The sequence below is a fragment of the Callithrix jacchus genome, chromosome 9 (assembly GCF_049354715.1).
Source record: "Callithrix jacchus isolate 240 chromosome 9, calJac240_pri, whole genome shotgun sequence".
Classification (NCBI taxonomy): Eukaryota; Metazoa; Chordata; class Mammalia; order Primates; family Cebidae; genus Callithrix; species Callithrix jacchus.
In genome coordinates, this window is record NC_133510.1 from 64727008 (window position 1) to 64751727 (window position 24720).

Genomic DNA, 24720 nt, shown 5'->3' on the forward strand with positions numbered 1-24720 from the left:
TGGTTTCCCAGGCAGATTATACAAAAGCTAAAGAAAACCCTTTCACAATCTCTTATTAAGAGCAAACCAATAATCTCTTTCCCAAAAATTTGTCTTTTTAACAGAGGGAAAGCCATATTCTAGCTTTGCACTAATGTACTTTGGATGTTAAGGCTCATATCTTTAAATGTATAAACAAAGGAATTCAAATCTTAGGCACCTTGACAACACATAAATTTTCTTTTCCACAAACCTTCTGCAACTTCCTATATCCTTAAGTTTTTGCTCTATATTTTTCTTCTTCCTCACTCTGGAACAACTAGTCATCTAACTTTAGGATGAAATTACTCTCTTTTTCCCTTAACAAAAACACATCCTTCATACCTCATATCTTTCCTTATCAAAGATATATCCTATTTTCCCTGAAAACTTCTAATGCAGAATTGTTTTCCTAATTATTTTCACATATTAATTGTAATTTTTAACCATTAGTAAGCTTTCTTTTATAGAGAAAATTAGGCAGATAATTGTGAATTGTCTGTTACATAGCAGCATTCTGCAGCAAGCTTGCAAATGTGATGAATATACCATTTCACAATTTTTAGACACATATGCTTCCTCATAGTATGATTTTTCAATGTGGCAAAAATTAACAGACTCAAATATATTTAGCCTCTTTATACAGCATAAAAGCAAGATGCCAAAAATATATAAACTTAAACTTATGCTCAGTAATTGTTTCAGTATCTTATTTGGAAATAATCTAGATATTCCATGAATATGCATCATTTAACTTAGTATAACTTAAGGTTTCAAGTTGCCAAAAAGAAACTATTTTCAGGTAGACTTATTGCAACATTAAGCAAAGTTAGTCATTATCTCAGGTTAATTCTCCCTTAACTATTTTAACCTTAGATGAAAATTAAGCCCAAGTAGAATATAAATGTGTTTCTATTATACTTAATGTTGATAACCCAGAACACATAGCTGTTTTTACTGAATTAACAATATTAAACTAATCTTATTTACTAAAGACTTACCCAAGTCATGTGAACTTAAACACATCTGAATTCGTTTCTAAATTTCCTCGAGTTTTAGGGATATTTAATTTATATAAGCACTCATTTACCTCTAAGTCAATTTGCATAGAACCCCTCCAAGAAATTTCGTAAATTAATTTGTTAATACCATTTGGGGGATAGAAAAATATCACCTAAACATAATATACATGCATATTCACATACAGAAATATACAGACTGTAGAGATTTTAGTGCTTTCATTTTAAGTCTAGCCATGAGTTAGTAATACAAAACTCTGTGTTTCTATCCAAATTGTGTTTCTGGAAAATAGGACAATTTGAGGATATCTGTTCACCAATATTTGTAGCAGAAATTTTTAAGACTTTCTTTGTTGTCTTAGGGAAGTTGTGGGCTAAAATTTAAGTAAGTTATTAGGAAGCTGTCTGTATGTAACACCTGCCTGAGTGGACAAAACATCCAGTCTGTTTCCAAATAGTTATTTTTTCTGTTTTCAGCCTCTAATCATTGCTTTTGGGGGCCCCTCAATCTCTTAAGGAGAGCCCCCAATGGAGGCCAAGGGGTCTAAAGTTCAAGTGTCTGTTGGGAGCCGAGGGGTTGACATGGGAAATGAAAAGCCTGGCAGAATGAACAGGGGGATGACGTGGTAGTTAAAGGGGGACATATCAAAGGATTCAAGGGAGCTGAAGGGAAGATCGAAAGTGGTTAAAGAACAAAGGAAAAAAGGGAAGGGAGAGGCCTTACAGCCAGTGTGGGGAGATCATAAGTTTCCCAAAGAGGACAATGGAGTTCCAAATTATTCTCTGCAAATTTATGCCAACAGGAAGGAGGTGGACAGATTGGTAGAGCATATAGTCAGTAGGAGTTCAAGAAGAGAGCTTCAGCCAACTGAGAATTTTCCATGAGAGAGACAGGATAAGATAGAGAGAACGGAGAGGCCTCACAAAGAGCCAAGAAAAATTTCCCACTCAAGACTGAGAGCCAGGAAGAAAAACTACCAACCCAGGAAGTCAGGGATCAATCCTTACTCAAGACAGAAAGAGCCAGGTAGAGAGACTTCTAGCCCAGCATGTACCTTTCAAACAAAGAAGCCTAGGGCTCTAACCCACCTCCTTTTGCCTGGGACTAACATAGTTTCTTATAAACAGCTGCTTATAGCCCAACTTCTTGCAAACAAAGAAACTTGGGCCTCTAATTCAGCTTCTGTTGCCCTGAGACTCTAATCCAGCTTTTGTAGTATACTCAGAATCTGAAGAATCAAAATCTGTCCTTAGCTTCAGTGAACTGTCATCCAGAGCAATGGTTCAGGGATCTGACTCACCAGCAGATTTTTAATCAGTCATTTGGGATTGAAGACAAAGGATTCAAAGGTACACATGTATGGTCCTGCCTGAGAGGTCAGGGTACAACGATGATGACTCTGATTCTATCTGAGTCACAGGAACCATAGCTGTTTAAAGAAGGAAATATTTATGGCATTTGTTAAAGTAGACTCTATTTCGAGGGGGAATATCATGAAAAATGTAGGTTTCATGGCAATGGGATTTTACAACATATAGAAAAAGAAAGTACTTCCAATTCCAGCACATAACTGCTGGGTGGGGGGGTGGAAACCAAGAAGGTATACAATTACCAAAAGAAACTTATCCCAGAACACAAGGTTCTTCAACACATGAAAAAGTCAATCAATGTAATGCACCATGTTAAAGGAATAAAGGACAAAAACCTCATGATCATCCCAATAACCACAGAAAAAGCATTTGACAAAACCTGTGCCCTTTATTGATTGAAACACACACACACACACACACACACACACGGTAAGATAGACACAGACGAATATTTCCTCAATCTGATAAAAAGACATCTACAAAAAAACCTATAACTAATATCATAATGGTGAAAGCTGGATGCTTTTCTCTTAATATCAGGAAAAAAACAAGAATGTCTATTTTCACCCCTTCTATTTATTGCTTTGGAAGTCTAGAGAGGGCAATTACATGAGAAAAAAATAAAACGTATCAAAATTGGAAAGAAATAAGTAAAGCTATCTTTACTTGCAAATGATATGACCTTGTATATATAAAATACTGAGGAGTCTACTAAAAAAAAAAAAAAAAAAAAGAAAAAATATTAAAACTAAGGAACTAGTCAGGCGTGGTGGCTCCCACCTGTAATCCCAACACTTTGGGAAGCTGAGGCAGGCATATCACTTGAGGCCAGAAGCTCAAGACTAGGCTGGCCAACATGGTGAAATCCTATCTCTACTAAAAAATATATAAATTAGTCAGGTGTGATGGCACACACCTGTAACCCCAGCTACTGGGGAGGCTGAGGCAGGATAATTGCTTGAACTCATGAGGTGGAGGTTGCAGTGAGCCAAGATTGTGCCACTGCACTCCAGTTTGGGCAACAGAATGAGACCCTATCTCAAAAATGACAACAACAAAAAAGAACTAATGAACTAGTTCAGCAGTGTTTGAGGATAAAAGAATAAATATTAATAAATCAATTGCATTTGTAAACATCAGCAATGTACAATCCAAATGTGAAATTAAGAAAATAATTTCATTTATAATAGCATCAAAAGGAAGGAAATACCTAAATTCAACCAAAAAAGTGTGTGATGGTTAATTTTAGGTGTCAACTTGAATGGATTAAGGAATATCCAAATAGCTGGCAAAGCATTATTTCTGGATGTGTTATGAGAATGTTTCCAGAGGAGATTAGTGTGTAAGTCAGTGGACTGAGTGGGGAAGATCCACCCTCAATGTGGGTAAGCACCACCCAACTGGCTGGGGGACCTGACAGAACAAAAAGGAAGAAAGAAGGTCAATTCATTTTCTCTCTCATTGTTTCTCTCTCTCTCTCTCTCTCTCTCTCTCTCTCTCTCTCTCTTTCTCTTTCTCTCTCTCTCCCCCCTCCGCCCCCCAGATCTGAGACATCTTTCTTCTCCTGCCCTTGGACATTACAACTCCATCCTCTCCAGCCTTTGTACTCTATAACTTAGACTAGCAGCCCTCCAGTTTCACCTTTGGCCATGAACTGAAAATTACACCATTGGCTTCCCTGATTCTAAGGCCTTTGGACTTGGACTGACCCATGCTACCAGCATCCCAGGATGTCCAGCTTGCAGACAGCTATCATAGGTCTTCTCAGCCTCCATAGCTGCATAAGCCATTTCTCCTAATAAATCCCTTCTCATATCTGCATCTATAGCTATATCTATCTCTAGCTATATCTTCTACATCTGTATCTAACAGAGATAGATATAGCTATAGATGTAGATATGAGAGGTTCTCCAGAGTGATTCATTCTCTCTGGAGAACTCTAATAGAATGTCCAAAACTTGTAAATTAAAAACTAAACAACATAATTAAAAGAAATTTTAAAAGACCCAAATAAGTGAAAGGACATCCCTGATTTATGGATCAAAAGACTTCATATTGTTAAGATGGCAATACTTAGCTAACATTTGTTAGTTCATAATCATTTAATTCACTCCCTCAACAAATATTTATGAAGCATTATCATGCACCAGTTGTGGTGCTAGGCAATAGAAAAACAATAACGAAAGAAAACACAGAAAAATTCCTGCCCTTGTGAAATGTAGATACTATTCCAGGAAATGCCATAAACAACATACATAGTACATAGTAGATTCAGTGGCAATAGGGAATAAGGAGAAAAATAATATAGAAAAAAATAAATAGGAAGAATGGATGATTAGAGTGGCTAAAGCAAGCCTTACTGATCAGGTGACATTTGAACAAAGACTTGAAGAAGTTGGAATTTACCATGCAGTATCTAGAGGAACTGTATCCCAGGAAGAGGAAAAAGAACATTGAAAACTCCTTCCAATGTTTCTAGTCTCTCTGCAATAGCTAAGATCGAGCTTTGCGCCATAATATAAGTAACATGCCCTTCACTGGAAGAGGAGAGGAAGAATGATTCAAGTTGCTACAACACACCAGGATGGCCAACTATGAGATGGCATGTCCATATCATAACCATAAACAGCCCTCATCAAGGTAAAATATCTTCTATGTTGTGCTTGACAGAGAAATGGCTGCCCTACATTTCCTGAGACACCTAAACAGGTAGAGAATTTTTTACCTGTTACAAAAAAGCATTGTCTGCATCTGGATGACTCTGGTAACTTAAAGTTTCTTCTTTTTCAGAAAAAAAAAAAAAAAGAAGGAAAAACTCACTTTATAAAGCCCACTTGCTGGGTGGTATGTGCCCTTTGGAGCAACACTGAACAAGTCTCTTCCTTTTTTCACAGGAGAATTTGTCAGGCAACTGCAGACACTGGAATTATCAAGAGGTGGTAGCAGGTCTCCATCAGATAAATTGAGCAAGGCACATGGATATCCTGAGAGAATGATCTGTAAACTCAAGAATACAGGTTGAACATCACATCTTAGATAACCTTACCTCTGCATGAGAGACAGAGCTACCATCAGAATGTAAGAAGCAGCAAGGAGTCAGAACTGACAGAAGAGATTATATATTTCTTTTTAAACTAATGTATATCAGGGCATAATACAGTGCTCAATAAACACATTCTGAGGAAAAACATGGAAAGATTAACAGATGGTATAGAAGTTTGCAGTTCAGACAATACGATGTACAATTGTTCTCTACTCCTCCCTGCTAAATACAACTGTAACCCCTAGAAATAATAGAAGAGGCACCAAAAGACAATTAACTCTGAAATGGGAAAAAAGGGAAAGCTAGACAGGTTAGAGACCACATTGCTGGAGAAGGAATATAGTGTCAAGGCATCTTAGGACATTCACCTGTCATCCAACAGAAAAAGGTGACCCAGGCCTAAAGATTCCCAGTCTCAAACCTAGCAATAGATGGTGTCCAAGCCCCCCAAATATCCCAAAAATACCAGTTGGGTCTGGCAATAAAAATCTGTTGGAATCCCCACTGATAATCAGTAGCCAGGAAAAGTGCTCTCCTTTCCTTTCAGACCTGAGAATCCATGCAACCAAGAGACACTTGACATCCAGGGAACAGCAACAAGAAATACTCCACCACAGTCAACATCACAACTTAGTAAAAATCTCTTTGTACCTCACAGTGAAGAGTGAAGAGAGAATCCTTCTACACAATCACCTGGGTCACCTGTGCTTTTGTTTCTGTTAGTCCTGAGACTCTCTTCTGCTATTAAAAGACCATGTATTTGGGAGACAACATCAAGGGGAATCTTTCCACAACAAGTAGCCTAGAAGTTTCTTTGTCCCCACAGACCAGAGACCCTCTTCCCCAACTTACAAGTACCAGGCAGACTGGCCTGAGAAAGTGCCAGCAGGACCTAGAAGGAGCCACAGCAGTACCAAAGAACCAAGAAAACCAAAACAGCTCTTCAACGGCTTTGGAAATTCAATGTAATTTCCAAACTCACAAATTTTTGTGAGTAGAACCACAACTCACAAAAATAAAACAGAATCTGTGTGCAACACCTAAACAGAGTGACCATCTGCTAAAATAAAAGATTTAAATAGGAACCAGAGTCTCCTAACATAATAGTAAAACTATCTAGCATACAATTAAAAGTCATCATAATACCAAGAACCAGAACAATCACATCATGAATGAGAAAAGACAATTCATTGATGCCAGTACTGAGAGGAATCAGATGTTGGAATTATCTGACAAGGATATTAAAGAAGCCATCATGAAAATGTTTCAAAAAATAAAAATTTTTCTAACACAAATGAAGAAAAATAAATATTAGCAAAAAATTAGGTTATAAAAAATTGAATTTAAATTATGGAACTAGAAAATACAACAACACATGAAAAATTCAGTGTATGGGCTCAATAGCAGAGTGGAAATGACAGAGCACAAAATCAGGGAACTTCTGGGCAAATCAATAGAATTTATCCAATCTGAACAACAGGCAGAAAATAGACTGAAAGAAAAGAACTAAGCCTTGTGAGAATAGGGCAATAAGTAAAGATCCAGTATTCACATCACTTGTGTTCAAGAAGGAGAGGAGAAAGAAAGTGGATCTTAAAGCATATTCAAACAAATAAAGACAAAACTTTCTAAAATTGGGTAAAGACATAAAACTAGAGATTAAAGAAACCGAGCAAACTCCAAATAGTATAAATCTTTTTAAAAATCCATGTCAAGGTACATTTTAATTAAAATTTTGAAAACAAAGCAAAACTTTAAAAGCAGCTGGGGAGAAATGACACATTATCTATAAGGGAAAAAGACACACACTAAATAATTTTTCACCTGAAACTAAACTATGAAGGCTAGGACAGAAAGAGGAACATTTTTCAAGTGCTAAAAAAAAAGAACCATCAACTATAAACTCTATAGCCAGCAAAACAGTTCTTCAGGAATAAAGGAGACATTCTCAGATAAAGAAAAAAAAGTTACTAGCAGGCTTACCTATCCTTAAGAAGTTTCTTCAAACAAAAAGCTATTGATAAAAGAAAAAACTCTTGGAGCATCAAGAAGGAAGAACAATGGAAAGAGCAGAAATATGGGTACATAAAATAGACCATCCTTCTCTTCATACATACTATAAATCATACTAGATGACTAAAATACATATAACACCGTCTGATACTCAAGAAAAGTAGTAAAGAGACCTAAATGGAAATAAGATTTCTGCACTTTACTCAAAGTGGTAAAATGTTGATTCTGTTAGACTATGGTAAGTCACATATGCATATTGTAATACCCAAAGCAACCACTAAGAAAACTCCAAAGAGATATACTGGAAACTACAATAAATAAATCAAGATAAAATTCTAAAATACATTCAAGTAATCTACGGAAAAGAAAAAGGAGATAAAGGAACAAGAAACAGAGAAAACAAATAGAAAACAAGTCATAAAATGACAGATTTAATTGTAATTACCATAAATGTAATTGGCCAAATATGCCAATTAAAAGGCAGACATTAGAAGGGAAGTTTAAAAGGTATACATACATATGCACACATAAAATACAATAAAATAGAAAATAAATAAATAAAAGGTTAATAAGAGAATATACTATGAAAAGCCTTATGCTCATAAATTTGACAACTTGGAAGAATTAGACCAATTCCTTAAAAACACGAACTACCCAAACTTAAGATTAAATAAGTAATCTAAATAAGGCCATAGCAATTAAATAAAATGAATTCATAATTTAAAATCTCCTTTAAAGATGTCTCCATGTCCAAATGGTTTCACTGGAGAATTCTACCAAACATTTAAAGATATTATCAACAATTTTACATAATCTCTTCCAGAATATATGAGGTGTGGAAACACTTCTTGACTCATTTTATGAAGTCAGTATTGCTCTGATGCTAAATCCAGGCAAAGGCAGTGTAATAAAAGCTAAAGTAAAAAATAAAAATTAATATTTCTCATGATGCAAAAATTATCAATAAAGTATTAGCAAATCAAATCCAAACCATATAAAGAGAATCATATATCATACTGAAGCAGCGTCGTTTGTCTGGAGTAAATACCCGAGGTTTGTCGTCTCGTGCCAAGGAGATTGAGTACACAGGTGCCCAAGAAGTGGGTTTAGGAGTGGAGATGTAATAGGGAAAAGAAAGAAAAAGGAGATTAGCTCTCTCTCTCCTGCCAGAGAGAGGGGCACCCAGTGGGACCTCCAGCCCACAGTGGAGTGCACAGGGTTTTATAGACAGGCTTGAGGAGGTGGTGTCTGATTTACATAGGCCCCAAAGATTGATTGGATAAGGTGTGACGTTTACATAGCACAAGGAGAAGCTGGCCACCCCACCCCACCCCAATATTATGCAAATGGTGTCTTTGCCTGGTCAGCACTATGTTGTCTGCTCCTGACAGCACACATGTTTGGCAAGGAAAAGGGAAGATGGAACCATCATTTTGGACATGCCTAGCCCCCAGGTAGCCCCTTTCCAGTTGACACAACTGCCATCATTCACCCATGCAAGCTTCCAGCTTACTTGTCCAGGTCTGTAGCTCAATATTACTGGCTGCTCTTTGTTAGAAATGAAAGTGATTTGGGGGCTGCTTTTCATTAAAAGGAAAGCCTTACTGAGGACTTCCTTACACTCACTATCTGCCTAAATAATTTTTTTTTAATTCCTATATCAATACCAAGTGGTGTTTATACCAGGTATGCAAGGTTGGTACAGCATTCAAAATTCAATCAATGTAATCCCCCTCATCAACAGGCTAAATGAGAAAAATCATATGATCACATCAGTTGATGCAGCAAAATCATTTGACAAAATTCAATATCTAATCAAGATCAAAATTCTCATAAAACTAAGAACATAGGTGTTGTCTTAGTTCATTTAATGTTGCTATAACAGAATGCCACAGACTGAATAATTTAAAATGAATAGAAATTTATCTGACCTGTGGTTCTAGAGGCTGGGAAGTCCAAGAGCATGGCACTAGCATCTGGTAAGGGCCTTCATGCTGCATCCTCCCAGGAACAATGACAGAGGGCAAAAGAGGGAGCAAGTGAGAGGGCAAAAAAGAGCTGAACTCGCTTTTATGACCATTCACTCTTGCAGTGATGAACCCATTTCCATGACAATGACATTAATCTATTCATAAAGGCAGAGCCCCTTGGCCTAACAACCCTCTTAACAGTCCCACTTTGCAGTACTATCCCAAAAGCAATCAAATTTCAACATAAGTTTTGGAGGGGACATTCAAACCATAGCATACCAACCCTGGGTCCCCAAAACTCATGTTCTTTTCACATACAAAATACATCCAGGAGTAGGTGGAAGACACAGTGCCAGCAGGATGCAGCCTGAGGATCCCAGAGGTAGAATACGGGAAGCCCTGGAGCCGGCCAGGGCAGGCCCAAGGAGGTGCCCCAGCCAGAGCAGACCACTCACTGACCTCAAGCTCATCAGCTAACCCTCCCCTTCCTGTGCCCACTCCCCTGCAAGGCCAGAGAAGCTGCCACCACAGCCCAGCGGAAGTTGAGGTAAAGGGAAGCCAAGAAATAGGTCCTGGGGAAGAGTTCACAGTGCTCCTCTGGGAACTGGCAATAAGATGGCAGTTCCAATGGGGAGACAGAGGCCAAGTCACTCAGCTTATCAAGGAAAGCTAGGATGCTGCCCTTCTAATGCAACTGTCCTGCTCTCAGCCCTCACCATCATGGCAACTCTCACAACTTTGGTCCTGCTGTTCACACAGACTGTGGTGTTCAAGGCAACATGCTTCTGGAAGTTCCCATGGTCTGTCTTCCTGCAAAGAGAGGGCCAGATCACAGGTGCACCTTATAGATATGCCTGCAAGGGGACAGGATTTGGTGGCAGGCACTTATCCCAGGAGTTTCAGGTTCTCGGTTGTTTCTACAACTGTGACAAATGACAGGGTCAGACACACTATAATGTCTGAAGAAACCTCTGTAGAGGAGCGGGATGCAGCAGACATGATGTGGCCCAGACAGTGGCTGTCTAGCAGACAGAGTCTGCATCCACCCAATTTGTCCAAAGAAGCCCCATATTCTCCGTGAAAAACATTTCCAGAAGCTGTTGTCAATAACAAAGTCTTAAATCACAAAACTGCCAATTCTAAAGATCATTCTTGAGTCTGATTTGAAAATCAGGGCCAAATTCAAGGGGCAAGCTATCACCCTAATAGCCAGATCTATAGATCCTACCCATCATGCCAGGGAAAATGATCTATTCATCATTCCTTAGCTTCTGGTTCTGTTCTGAGTTCTCTCTATATCGGAAGGATCTTAAAGCTAATAAGAGGGGCTTTTAGCCACTTACTCTTATTCACAAATCTTCATATGGAAGTCAAGAGGGGAAAGTGACATGTCCTGAGTGAGAGTAGAGTCAAAAACGAAACAAGACAATGATGGAGCCTCTAGCGTATCCTGGGCATTGGCTAGCCTCTGGGAACATAGAGATGAAGAAAACATGATCCCTTCTTCAAGGAGCTCAACCTAGCAAGATAGACAGACTCTTTGTAGGCAAAAGTAGGCTTCCCTGCAGCAGAAGGAAATGTGAAATCAGGATAATGAGCCTTACCAAGGACAGGTCACCACACTGCACCAAGAGAATTGTATGTGAAACCGGATCAATAGCATGGCCCTTCTTTGACCCTCTATCTGTGCTGTAGGTTGGCGTGGAGCCCGGAGTAGCCTGAGCTAGGGGCTGCCATGAGCTCTTTCCACTCCCTCAAGGCATTGCATAAGCAATGTCACTTTCTATTTACTCAGCAAAATCAGGGACATCGTTTTCTAGAACATAAGGTGCCTCTCCTCCCCCCAGCCCAATGGACAGTCTACCCTGTTTGGTGGGTCCTTGTTTATGTTAGAGAAAGAACACTCTACCGGGTTCTGAGTGGTCAGTTGTGGCCCACAGGCCACTGGCAAGTGGAAGCAGAGCTGTGAAACCCTCAGGAGCCATGGTTGGCCTGCTGCCCACCATGAAATGCCTACTTAACTGCTGCTGGCCCACCTGTGGGCAGCAGTACTAGTGATATATAGCATCCTGGGACTAGTGCCAGTTACCCTTTAGGTCCCCTGGGTGATCCAGGCATGCACTGCTGTGGTGGCCTTTATGGGCAAAAGATAACATACTGTGAGAAGAAAAGAAAAGCTGGACAGAAGAGGTTCAGCCCAGGGGGAGGTTCACGGGAAGGCCAGGGCCAAGATGGGGCCAGCATCCCAGACCGGTGGTGGCCTCACATCCACTATGCTGAGGCCAGTCCTTGATTGCTCCAAACCCTCTGCTTGAGGTTTCTGAATGAAATGAACAGGTCTTCCCTTCAGGACCTAGGTGAGCTTCTGAAAAAAGCACAAAAAGCAAGCCTCCTGAACTTCCCCAAGTGACTGATGTAAAACAAGTGTCACACACTTCACAGCACAGTGGAAATCTTCTGGGGCAAACCATGGATAATTTGAATAATGGCAATGACTGCTGGCAACCTGCAGAGCTATGTGACCAAGAAATTGCAAGATGGAAGCAATACTTGCAGGTAAAGAGGGAGAAGAAGAAAAGGCTGAAGCAGGCCAAGGCAGAAATGAAACAGGCCACAAATATTGGAGTGAGGCACCTGACCTCTCTGGCCCACAACCTGCAGAGCATCCTGCATCTGCTGGAAGGTGGTAAAGACCATGAGAAGGACGGGGACTTGGCAAAGGAGGGGAACGAGTAAGCAAGACATAATGGTCTCCCAGCATCCTGGCCACAAGTCCCTCTGAAGAATGTGGATGACAATGGTGACTTAGGTGTGTCCTTCAAATGTCCTGAGGGGGAGACTGGAGAAGCAAACGTGCAATTGTAGGAAGAAATCCAAAGAAAGTAAAGAATTCACAGCACGAGTCCAGTCTGCTCAGTGAGCAGGCCTCTCTGCAGGGTGCAAGGGCACAGCTGGAGAGGGAGCTCTTCAAGATGCAGCTGACACTTCCCACTTTGCCTCAACAGCACCAAGAACACACAATGGGGAGGAGGACATTTACTACCTGGACCTCGACCAGAGACTTCACACAGTGCGAGAAAACTTGAACCACATTTTTCAGACCCACGACCACTACAACAAGATGGCCCAAGATCTGTCCCAGGAATTGAAGAAAGACATTTCCAATTTTCAGGGGAAGATCCTATGAGAAGACATCCCAGGGTGAGAGAGGACTCCAGGTGCTCCAGAAAGAAAATGACCACCACAGGCAGGAGCCAGCTGACTGCGAGGCCAAGTTTCAGCTTTTCCTGTGGCCCTCTGGCTCCTGGGGCTCTGCCCACAACTCACAGATACTGGAAGTGCCAGGGGAACTATGGGCTACCAGGGACCCCAGAAGAAAGGTGGGTCACGATGTGAGGGCTTGGATCCAGAGCACCTGCTGTTTTAATTCTGTTTTCCCTGTAGCCAGGTCCAGAATTCCCTGCTCCATTTAAAGCACTTTTGATTGATCTCTCATTTAGCTACTGTTCATTCATTGATGCTGAAATTGCTCTTATTGAAGTTTGATAAAGTAGTGTTAGAATTATATGGTGCTATTTTTCAAGTAAAAAGTACATTTATCTCATCTCAGTAGAACAAGTCTTAACTTGTTCCATCAGCAACTCGAAAGTCCAGAGTTTAATCTAAATGAGATATGGGTGAGACTCAAGGCACAATTTAGCATGACTCACACCTGTAATCCCACCACTTTGGGAGGCCTAGGCAAGAGACTTGCTTGAGCACAAGAGTTCAAGACCAGCCTGAGCAACAAAGTAAAAAAACCCTGTGTCTGCAAAGAATTAAAAGATTAGCTGGGTGTGGTGGCATGTGCCTGTGGTCCCAGCTATACTGGAGGATGACGCAGGAGGATCACTTGAGCCCAAGAGATCAAGACTGCAGTAAGCCATGTTCAGGCCACTTCACTCCAGCCTGGGTGACAAAATGAGACCCTGTCTCAAAAGAAAGAAAAAAGGCACAATTTATCCCTAGGCAAATTCCCCTCCAGCTGTGAGCTATGAAACTAACATGTTTCCAAAGTACAATGGTGGAACAGGCAGAGGATTGACATTCCCCTTCCAAAAGGGAGGAATAGGCAAGAAGAAAGAGGTCCCAAGTAAGTCCAAAACCCAATAGAAAGAAAACAGTATTAAGTCCTAAAGCTCCAAAATAGTCTTATATGACTTCATGTCCCACATCCTGATAAACTGGGGTGGGAGTTGGGCCCCCAAGGCCTTAGGCAGCCACACCCCTATCTTTGCTTAGGCTCAGTCCGCCCAGCAGCTCTCAAGGGTTGGAATCTCATTCCTGCAGCTCTCCCAGGCTGATGTTGCAAGCTGTTGGTTCTACAGCCCTGAGATCTCAGTAGTCACACTCCCACAGCTCCACTAAGCATTGCCCTAATGGCGACTCTCTGTACTGGCTGTGACCCCACATTTCCACTCAACATTAGCCTAGTAAGGGCCCTCTATGATGGCTCCATCCCTGCGACAAGTCTCTGCTCAAGACCCCAGGCTGTCCACTACATCCTTTGAAGTGTAAGAGGAGGAAGCTATACCCCCACAACTCTTGCATTCTGCATGCCTTCAAAATTTGCAACACGTGAACACCACCAAGATTTACAGTTTATACTTTCCAAAGTGGCAGAGTGAGCTGAACCCAGGCCTGCTTGAGCCATTGCTAGGGTGGCTGAGGAGCACTGCACAGGAATGTGGGAAGTGGGGAGCAGAGACCTGAGATGGCTCTGGGCAGCAAACCATAGAGAGCATCCCGGGCCTATTCCTCAAAACCATCTGCCCTCTTAGTTCTCTGGGTCTGTGATAGAAGGGGCAGCCTGGAGGATCTCTGAAATGCCTGTAGGGTCATTCTGCCATTGTCTTGATCATTTATTTTATCTGTACTAATATCCTTAATAAACTGTCACTTGGTTACACCCTTGATTTTTTTCTTCTGAACATGCCTTTTTATTCTTCATGTGGCCAGCCTGAAACTGTTCTTTTTAAATTATAAATTCTGTCTTTAAGTAATTTTTTATCTTGTATCTTATTGTATGTGGTTAAAGGTAGCCACACGGCTCCTTCAATATTTTGCTTAGAAATTTTTTTCTGCCAGGTATGCTTCTTTATCTCTCTTAAATTCTGCCTTCCATAGAGCCCTAGAGCAAGGACTTAATTCAGCCATGTTATTTGCCACTTCATAAAGAGAATGGCCTTTACTCAAGTTTCCAATAAGAGAGTCCTCTTTCCTGCCTGAGACTTCTTCAAAATGGACTTTACTGAGCATATATTTCTACCAACATTCTGATCATGACCACTTAAATAATCTCTGCTTCATACTTTCCCTACAGCTCTCCTCTTATTCTGAGCACTCGCCAGAATTCCCCTTAATACTCCATTTATGGCAAGCTAGGCTTTCTAGCCTGCTCCCCCAAATTCTTCCAGCCTCTACCCATTACCCAGTTCCAAAGCCACTTCCACATTTCCAGAAAATTGTTAGAGCAATAACCCCACTCTCAGTACTAATGTTCTGTCTTAATCCATTTGGTTTTAGCAGAAGACCACAGACTGGGTAATTTATAATAAACAGATGTTTACTTCACTCATAGTTCTGGAGGCTGAGAAATCCAAGAGCATGGTACTGGCATCTGGCAGGGCCTTTGTGCTGCATTATCCCATGGCTGGAGATGGAGCAAGAGAACAAGAGAGGACTGAAATCACTTTCGTAACAACCCACCATCATAACAAACCCAATCCTGTAATAATAACATTACTTCATTCATGAGAGTGATGCCTTCAGGATCACTGCAGGTACATAGTAAGGAATTGCCCAAAGAGAGAATTGGCCTTTGTCCGTAACTTCTTGGAGGTAACATTAAACCCTTGGAATTTCCCAGGTGGATAGAAGTGTCATTGTTATTCATGTGACCCCCTAGCCACTCCCAGTAGTATTAAGCGGAGGCTGGTCCTGCCAGAAAGAGCAACCATATGATTTACCATGGAGGCTTTGTCAGGTTAACTTAGAGACTGAATTCAACCACATGGCCAATAAATCAATCTGTCATGCCTACGTAATGAAGCCTTAGTAAAAGCTTTTTGAAGGACACCACAACTCATGTGGGCCTCCCTGGTTGACAATACTCTATGGATATTGTCACACATCAACATCAAGGAGGGTAATACATCCTGAAGATAATGCAAGTTGTACATTTGGAACACTCCCAGACTCTGCCCTGTGTGTCCCTTCGCTTTGTGTAACATGTCCTTTCCTTATAATAAATGTGACCATGAATACATGTTTTGGTGAGTTCTTTCCATTATAATTTTAATGAATTATAAAAACGGAGGATTGTTTTAGAAATACCCTAAGTTTGCAGGTGCTGTCAGAAGTGAGTGTGGTCTTGTGTAGATTCTCTCTTCTAACTTTGCAGTTGAACCCTAGCTCCTTGCAACTGGGGTAAGAAGTCTTGAGCAGACTTGCCAGTCTGGAAGACTGTGTCCTTAACCTCAGTTTGGCTAACTCTGGGTATAAGAGGAACTTCCTCAACTTAATAAAGACCATTGAAAAACCTACATTAACATCATAATTAATGGTGAAAAACTGAGTTATTTCCCCCTGCGATCAGGAACAAGACAAAGATGTCCTCTTTTACCCTCTCATTCAACATGGTAATAGAAATTCTACCCACTGTAATAAACAAGAAAAATGAATAAAAAGTCTAAATTGGAAAGAAGATAATAAAACTCTCCCTATTTACAGATGGCATAATTTTACATATGAAAAATCCCAATAAATCCATAAAAAAACCTCCTAGAACTAATAAATGAGTTAAGCAAGGTCACAGGATACAAGATTAATATACAAAGATAAATTACATATCTATGTACTAATAACAAAACTATGAAAACAAAAATTAAAAACACAACATCATATATAATCATTACCCCAAAAATCAAATATTTAGGTATGTTTATACATAAATCCTGCTTAATAAAACATGTAACTATATGCTGAAAATCACAAGATGTTAAAACAAATCAAAGAAGACCTAAATATAGAGAAACATGTCATGTTCATGGATTCGGAAACTCAACATAGTAAACATATCAATTTTCCCCCAAAGTGATATCCAAGTTTAATACAACTCCTATCAAAATGCCAGTAAAGATTCTGTGGTCATAGGTTAGCTTATTATAAATTTATATGGAGAAACATAGGACATGGAATAGCTAAAACAATCTTAAAAAGAGGAATAAAGTAGAAGTAATCATTCTACTGAATATTAAGGCTTACTATATAGCTATATTAAGACATCGTGGTATTGGAATAAGAATAAAGACATAGATCTGTGGACCAGAACAGGAAACCCAAAAATAGACCCTCAAAAAAATGCACAATTGCTTTTTGACAGAAGTGCAAAAGCATTTCAATGTGGAAGAGACAGCCTTTTCAAAAACTGGTGCTGGAGCAGTTGGACATGCTTAGGCAAAAAAACAAACATCAATCTAAACCTCATACCTTATTTTAAAAATAACTCAGACTGGATCACAGATTTATGTATGACTCATTAAACTATAAAACTTTTTAAAGCACGTAGAGAAGGAAGAGAATAATATTCCTGTATAAGTGGAGTTAACCTTGCCTCCAACTCCACACAGTCCTCTCAAGCAAAATGGCCGGCAAAATGTATCAGTGATCAAAGGTATAACCATGAACTTGGGCCTACTAAGTACCCTCTACCATGTTAGGCATTGAGGTACTGAAATTCACAGAGGTAAGGGGCTATTTTTTGCCTCAGACTCCTCATATCTAAACTTAAGGCATTAACAAAAGCAAGAGTTTCCTAACTAAGCTGCAGAAACTACTGGTAATCCTTAGAAATCCTTTAAGATTCTCAGGTGTGAGAAGAAACATTTAAGGGAGTAGGATGTATTAGGCAGCGTTCGCCAAAGAAACAGAACCAATAGAATATATACATATATATAGGTGGATATCTGTTACAGAAATTGGCTAATGAGATTATGGAGACCAAGAAGTCCTACAGTATGCAGCGGCACGCTGGTGAACCAGGAAAACCAGTTATGTAATTCAGTCTGAGCCCAAAGACCTGAGAACCAAGGAAGCCAATGGTGCTAGCTACCTGTCTGAGGCCAAAGGCCTGAGAACCTGACAATGCAAGTGGGAGAGCGCCAGTCTCCAAGTGTAAGAGAGGATGAATGTCCCCACTCAAGAAGGAGAAAGAGAATAAGCCTTTCCTCCACCTTTTTGTTCTATTTGAGTTCCAGTGGATTGGATGAAACCCACATTGGTAGTAGTGGATCTTCTCTACTCAGTCTACTGATGCAAGTGCTAATATCTTCCAGAAAGGCCCTAGCAGACACTACCAGAAATAACATTTTACCACCTATCTGGACATTCCTTTCCCAGTCAGGCTGACACATAAAATTAACCGTCACACAGAGCTTCAGCTTCTCCCACAAATACACAGAGCAGCTCAACTTTCACTTTCTGATGTCACTGGATTTCAAAATAAGACATAAACAAAGTGTCTATAGGCGTTGTTTCTCTGTATGTATGTACTGGAATTTTTATGATCTCCAAATACTGTTATTAGCAATAGCCTATCTTTTTTTTATTTCATTTTAGGTTTTGGGGTACATGTGCAGAACATGCAAGAGAGTTGCATAGGTACACACATGGCAGTGTGGTTTGCTGCCTTCCTCCCCTTCACCCACATTTGGCATTTCTCCCCAGGCTATCCCTCCCCAGCTCCCCCTCCCACTGGCCCTCCCCTATTCCCCCCAATAGCCACCAGTGTTTAGCACTCCCTTCCCTGTGTCTATGTGTTCTCATTTGTCATCACCCGCCTATGAGCAAGAATATGTGGTATTTCATTTTCTGTTCTTGTGTCAGTTTGCTGAGAATGATGTTCTCCAGATTCATCCATGTCCCTACAAATGACATGAACTCATCATTTTTGATTGCTGCATAATATTCCATAGTGTATGTGTGCCACATTTTCCCAATCCAGTCTATCATCGATGGGCATTTGGGTTGGTTCCAGGTCTCTGCTATTGTAAACAGTGCTGCAGTGAACATTCGTGTGCATGTGTCCTTATAGCAGAACGATTTATAGTCCTTTGGATATATACCCAGTAATGGGATTGCTGGGTCAAACGAAATTTCTGTTTCTAAGGCCTTGAGGAATCACCACACTGTCTTCCACAATGGTTGAACTAATTTACACTCCCACCAACAGTGTAAAAGTGTTCCTATTTCTCCACATCCTCTCCAGCATCTGTTGTCTCCAGATTTTTTAATGATCGCCATTCTAACTGGCATGAGATTGTATCTCAATGTGATTTTGATTTGCATCTCTCTAATGACCAGTGATGAGGAGCAATTTTTCATGTTTGTTGGTCTCATGTATGTCTTCTTTTGTAAAGTGTCTGTTCATATCCTTTGCCCATTTTTGAATGGGCTTGTTTTTTTCCTGTAAATCTGTTTGAGTTCTTTGTAGATTCTGGATATCAGCCCTTTGTCAGATGGGTAAACTGCAAAAATTTTTTCCCATCCTATTGGTTGCCAATTCACTCTAGTGACTGTTTCTTTTGCATTGCAGAAGCTGTGGAGTTTGATTAGGTCCCATTTGTCTATTTTGGCTTTCATTGCCAATGCTTTTGGTGTTTTGGTCATGAAGTCCTTGCCTACTCCTATGTCCTGAATGATTTTGCCTAGATTTTCTTCTAGGGTTTTTATGGTGCCAGGTCTTATGTTTAAGTCTTTAATCCATCTGGAGTGAATTTTAGTGTAAGGTGTCAGGAAGGGGTCCAGTTTCTGCTTTCTGCACATGGCTAGCCAGTTTTCCCAACACCATTTATTAAACAGGGAATCTTTTCCCCATTGCTTGTTTTTGTCAGGTTTATCAAAGATTGTATAGTTGTAGATATGTTGTGTTGCCTCCGATGCCTCTGTTTTGTTCCATTGGTCTATATCTCTGTTTTGGCACCAGTACCATGCTGTTTTGATTACTGTAGCCTTGTAGTATAGTTTGAAATCCAGTAGTGTGATGCCCCCCGCTGTGTTCTTTTTGCTTAGAATTGACTTGGCTATGCGGGCTCTCTTTTGGTTCCATATGAAGTTCATGGTGGTTTTTTTTCCAGTTCTGTGAAGAAAGTCAATGGTAGCTTGATGCGGATAGCGTTGATTCTGTAAATTACTTTGGGCAGTATAGCCATTTTCATGATATTAATTCTTCCTAACCATGAACATGGAATGTTTATCCATCTGTTTGTGTCCTCTCTTATTTTGTTGAGCAGTGGTTTGTAGTTTTCCCTGAAGAGGTCCCTTACATTCCTTGTGAGTTGTATTCCTAGGTATTTTACTCTTTTTGTAGCAATTGTGAATGGCAATTCGTTCTTGATTTGGCTCTCTTTAAGTCTGTTATTGGTGTATGGGAATGCTTGTGATTTTTGCACATTGATTTTATATCCTGAGACTTTGCTGAAGTTCCTTATCAGTTGAAGGAGTTTTTGGGCTGAGACGATGGGGTCTTCTAGGTATACTATCATGTCGTCTGAAAATAGAGACAATTTGGCTTCCACCTTTCCTATTTGAATACCCTTTATTTCTTTTTCTTGCCTGATTGCTCTGGCTAGAACTTCCAGCACTATATTGAATAGAAGTGGTGAAAGAGGGCATCCTTGTCTAGTGCCGGATTTCAAAGGGAATGCTTCCAGTTTTTGCCCATTCAGTATGATATTGGCTGTTGGTTTGTCATAAATAGCTTTTATTATTTTGAGATACATTCCATTGATACCGAGTTTATTGAGGGTTTTTAGCATAAAGGGCTGTTGAATTTTGTCAAATGCCTTCTCTGCGTCAATTGAGATAATCATGTGGTTTTTGTTTTTGGTTCTGTTTATGTGGTGAATTATGTTTATAGACTTGCGTATGTTGAACCAGACTTGCATCCCCAGGATGAACCCTACTTGATCATGATGGATAAGTTTTTTGATGTGCTGTTGCAATCGGCTTGCCAATATTTTATTGAAGATTTTTGCATCTATGTTCATCGTGGATATTGGCCTGAAATGTTCTTTTCTTGTTGGGTCTCTGCCGGCTTTTGGTAACAGGATGATGTTGGTCTCATAAAATGATTTGGGAAGTATTCCCTCTTTTTGGATTATTTGTAATAGTTTCAGAAGGAATGGTACCAGCTCCTCTTTGTGTGCCTGGTAGAATTCGGCTGTGAACCCATCTGGACCTGGGCTTTTTTTGTGTGTGGTAGGCTCTTAATTGCTGCCTCAACTTCAGACCTTGTTATTGGTCTATTCATACTTTTGGCTTCCCCCTGGTTTAGGCTTGGGAGGACACAGGTTTCCAGGAATTTATCCATTTCTTCCAGGTTTACTAGTTTATGTGCATAGAGTTGTTTGTAATATTCTCTGATGATGGTTTGAATTTCTGTGGAATCTGTGGTGATTTCCCCTTTATCATTTTTTATTGCATCTATTTGGTTGTTCTCTCTTTTCTTTTTAATCAATTTGGCTAGTGGTCTGTCTATTTTGTTGATCTTTTCAAAAAAACAGCTCTTGGATTTATTGATTTTTTGGAGGGTTTTTCGTGTCTCAATCTCCTTCAGTTCAGCTCTGATCTTAGTTATTTCTTGTCTTCTGCTAGGTTTTGAGTTTTTTTGATCTTGCTCCTCTAGCTCTTTCAATTTTGATGATAGGGTGTCGATTTTGGATCCCTCCACTCTTCTCATATGGGCACTTATTGCTGTATATCTTCCTCTGGAGACTGCTTTAAATGTGTCCCAGAGATTCTGGTATGTTGTGTCTTCATTCTTGTTGGTTTTGAAGAACTTCTTTATTTCTGCCTTCATTTCATTGTTTATCCAGTCAACATTCAAGAGCCAGTTGTTCAGTTTCCATGAAGCTGTGCGGTTCTGGGTTGGTTTCTGAATTCTGAGTTCTAACTTGATTGCACTATGGTCTGAGAGACTTTTTGTTATGATTTCAGTTGTTTTGCATTTGCTGAGGAGTGTTTTACTTCCAATTATTTGGTCAATTTTAGAGTAGGTGTGATGTGGTGCTGAGAAGAATGTATATTCTGTGGATTTGGGGTGGAGAGTTCTGTAAATGTCTATCAGGTTTGCTTGTTCCAGGTCTGAGTTCAAGCCCTGGATATCCTTGTTGATTTTCTGTCTGGTTGATCTGCCTAATATTGACAGTGGAGTGTTAAAGTCTCCCACTATTATTGTGTGGGAGTCTAAGTCTCTTTGAAAGTCATTAAGAACTTGCCTTATATTTCTGGGTGCTCCTGTATTGGGTCCATATATATTTAGGATCATTAGCTCTTCTTGTTGTATTGATCCCTTTACCATTATGTAATGACCTTCTTTGTCTCTTTTGATCCTTGTTGCTTTAAAGTCTATTTTATCAGAGATGAGAATTGCAACTCCTGCTTTTTTTTTTTTTTTTGCTCTCCATTTGCTTTGTAAATCTTCCTCCCTTTCTTTATTTTGATCCTTTGTGTATCCTTGCATGTGAGATGGGTTTCCTGGATACAGCACACTGATGCGTTTTGGTTTTTTATCCAATTTGTCAGTCTGTGTCTTTTGATTGGTGCATTTAGCCCATTTACATTTAGGGTTGATATTGTTATATGTGAATTTGATACTGCCATTTTGATGGTAGCTGGCTGTTTTTCCCATTAGTTGATGTAGATTCTTCATTTTGTTGATGCTCTTTAGCATTTAGAGTGTTTTTGGAATGGCTGGTACTGGTTGTTCCTTTCTATGTGTAGTGCCTCTTTCAGGAGCTCTTGTAAAGCAGGCCTGGTGGTGACAAAATCTCTGAGTACTTGCTTGTTCACAAAGGATTTTATTTTTCCTTCACTTATGAAGCTCAGTTTGGCTGGATATGTAATTCTAGGTTGAAAGTTCTTTTCTTTAAGGATGTTGAATATTGGCCCCCACTCTCTTCTGGCTTGTAGAATTTCTGCCGAGAGATCTGCTGCGCGTCTGATGGGCTTCCCTTTGTGCGTGGCCCGACCTTTCTCTCTGGCTGCCCTTAGTATTTTCTCCTTCATTTCAACCCTGGTGAATCTGATGATTATGTGCCTTGGGGTTGCTCTTCTTGCAGAGTATCTTTGTGGTGTTCTCTGTATTTCCTGGATTTGAGTGTTGGCCTGCCTTGCTAGGTTGGGGAAATTTTACTGGATAATATCCTGAAGAGTATTTTCCAGCTTGAATTTGTTCTCTTTGTCACCTTCTGGTATACCTATCAAATGTAGGTTAGGTCTCTTCAGATAGTTCCACATTTCTTGGAGTCTTTGTTCATTCCTTTTTGCATTTTTTTCTTTAATCTTTGTTTCTTGTTTTATTTCACTGAGTTGATCTTCGACTTCTGATATTCTTTCTTCTGCTTGGTCAATTCGGCTGTTGAAACTTGTGCATGCTTCGCGAAGTTCTCGTGTTGTGTTTTTCAGCTCCTTCAGTTCATTCATATTCCTCTCTAAGTTATCTGTTCTTGTTATCATTTCCTTGAATCTTTTTTCAAATCCTATTTCAAGGTTTTTAGTTTCTTTGCATTGATTTAGAACATGTTCTTTTAGCTCACGGAAGTTTCTCATTATCCACCTTCTGAAGTCTAATTCCATCATTTCATCACAGTCATTCTCCATCCAGCTTTGTTCTCTTGCTGGTGAGGAGTTTTGGTCCTTTGTAGGAGGTGAGGTGTTCTGATTTTGGGTGTTTTCCTCCTTTTTGCGCTGGTTTCTTCCCATTTTTGTGGATTTATCCACCTGTCATCTGAGTAGTTGCTGACTTTTCAATTGATTCTCTGAGTGAACCCCCAGATTGTTGATGATGAGGTATTTCTGTTAATTGGTTTTTCTTCTACCAGTCTAGCCCCTCCACTGTATGACTGCTGAGGTCCACTTCAGGCCCTGCTTGTCTGGGGTACACCTGTAGCAGCTGCAGATCAGTGAGGAATGCTACCAGTTTCTTCTACTATCTTTGTCCCAGAATGATGCCCGCCAAATGTCAGTCTGATCAGTCCTTTTTGAGGTGACTCTTTGGATATACAGGGCTCAGGGAGCTGCTTGAGGAGATGGTCTGTACTTTATAGGAGCTCAAGTGCTGAGCTGTGAGCTCCGTTGTTATTTAGGGCTGTTAGGCTGCTGCATTTAAGTCTGCTGCAGCAGGACTCATAAAACCCCTTTTTTTCCTCAGATGCTCTGTCTCAGGAGGTGGGGCTTTCTTTACGAGTGTCCGTTGCACTATCCTGCCCAGCTAGGAGGCAGTCTAGTCACTATTTGCCTGACGAGGCTCCGCCCTGCTGGCGTGGGGTCCACCCTGTTGCTGTGAGCTCTGCCCTGCAGCCGCGGTCTCCATCCTGCTGCCACGGGCTCCGCCCTGTGATGGAGTCTCTCTGTTATGGCGGGTTGCCTCGGCAATGGCAGGCTGTGTCAGCAATGGGAGTGTACCTCAGTAGGGGCAGATTGCCTCAGTAATGGCGGACGCCCCTCCACCACCGAGCTGCACCATCCTGGGTTCAGCTGTGCCTGCAGTGAAACTCTCCACCTGGAGCGTTTCGAATCACCATTTTGTTTTTCCCTCTGGGGGTGAAACCCACCAAGCCTGCTCACCTGGCTCCCTGCCTCAGAGTGCCTTTTTTTTTTTTTTCAAGTTGAACAGTTGGCTCTCTCCCAGGTGTTTCAGTCACCTCCTGTTAGGGCACTGGGGTCTATGTGATTTCCCGTGCAGTGACCCACTGCACTGGCTCAAATGCCACTTCCCAGGAATCTCCTTGTCTGGCTCACTGTCCAAGTCCCATTTAATCAGATGGATATGCTAATTTGCCCTCCCAAATCTCAGATTGCCAGTTTAACAGAGCACCCAGACCAGTGTGTTTTGTGCGGAGTGTTGCAGAGTGCCGCTGCGCTGTCGCGCCATCCAAAGCGGCCGCTCCAGCCAAAACAGCTGCCCTGGCATCCCATGTCTCTCCTACACCTGGGAATTTCCCCGTTCTGTGGGCAACAAAGATCCATCTGGAAATGCGGCTTTGAATCACCCTCTGCGTGTTCACTGAGGGCTGCAATCCTGAGTTGTTCTTACTGCACCATTTTGAATCCACTCCAGCAATAGCCTTTCATTGCAGTAAAAGCATTTCGTTTTATATAATGTATTACATACAAATAAATAGTTAAAGTGCAGTCAGAGAACAGAGAGCACAATTTTTGTTAAAATTGCTAGACATATTTACTA

The 24720-nt window shown here is 40.6% G+C and overlaps 1 protein-coding gene across 3 annotated transcripts in view; it reads right to left on the reverse strand.

Moving 5' to 3' along the window:
- The window catches only part of MUCL1 (mucin like 1), a 265658-nt gene that overhangs the window by 33418 nt on the left and 207520 nt on the right, over positions 1-24720 (reverse strand). The window contains exon 1 of one of the 3 annotated variants that reach the window (XM_054238462.2): positions 9396-9465. The exons of the other annotated variants lie outside the window; for them this stretch is intronic. Coding sequence (XP_054094437.1) covers positions 9396-9429 — 34 coding nt within the window. The 5' untranslated portion in view covers positions 9430-9465. Of the gene's footprint in view, positions 1-9395; positions 9466-24720 lie in introns of those variants that run through there. 3 annotated transcript variants of the gene reach the window in all.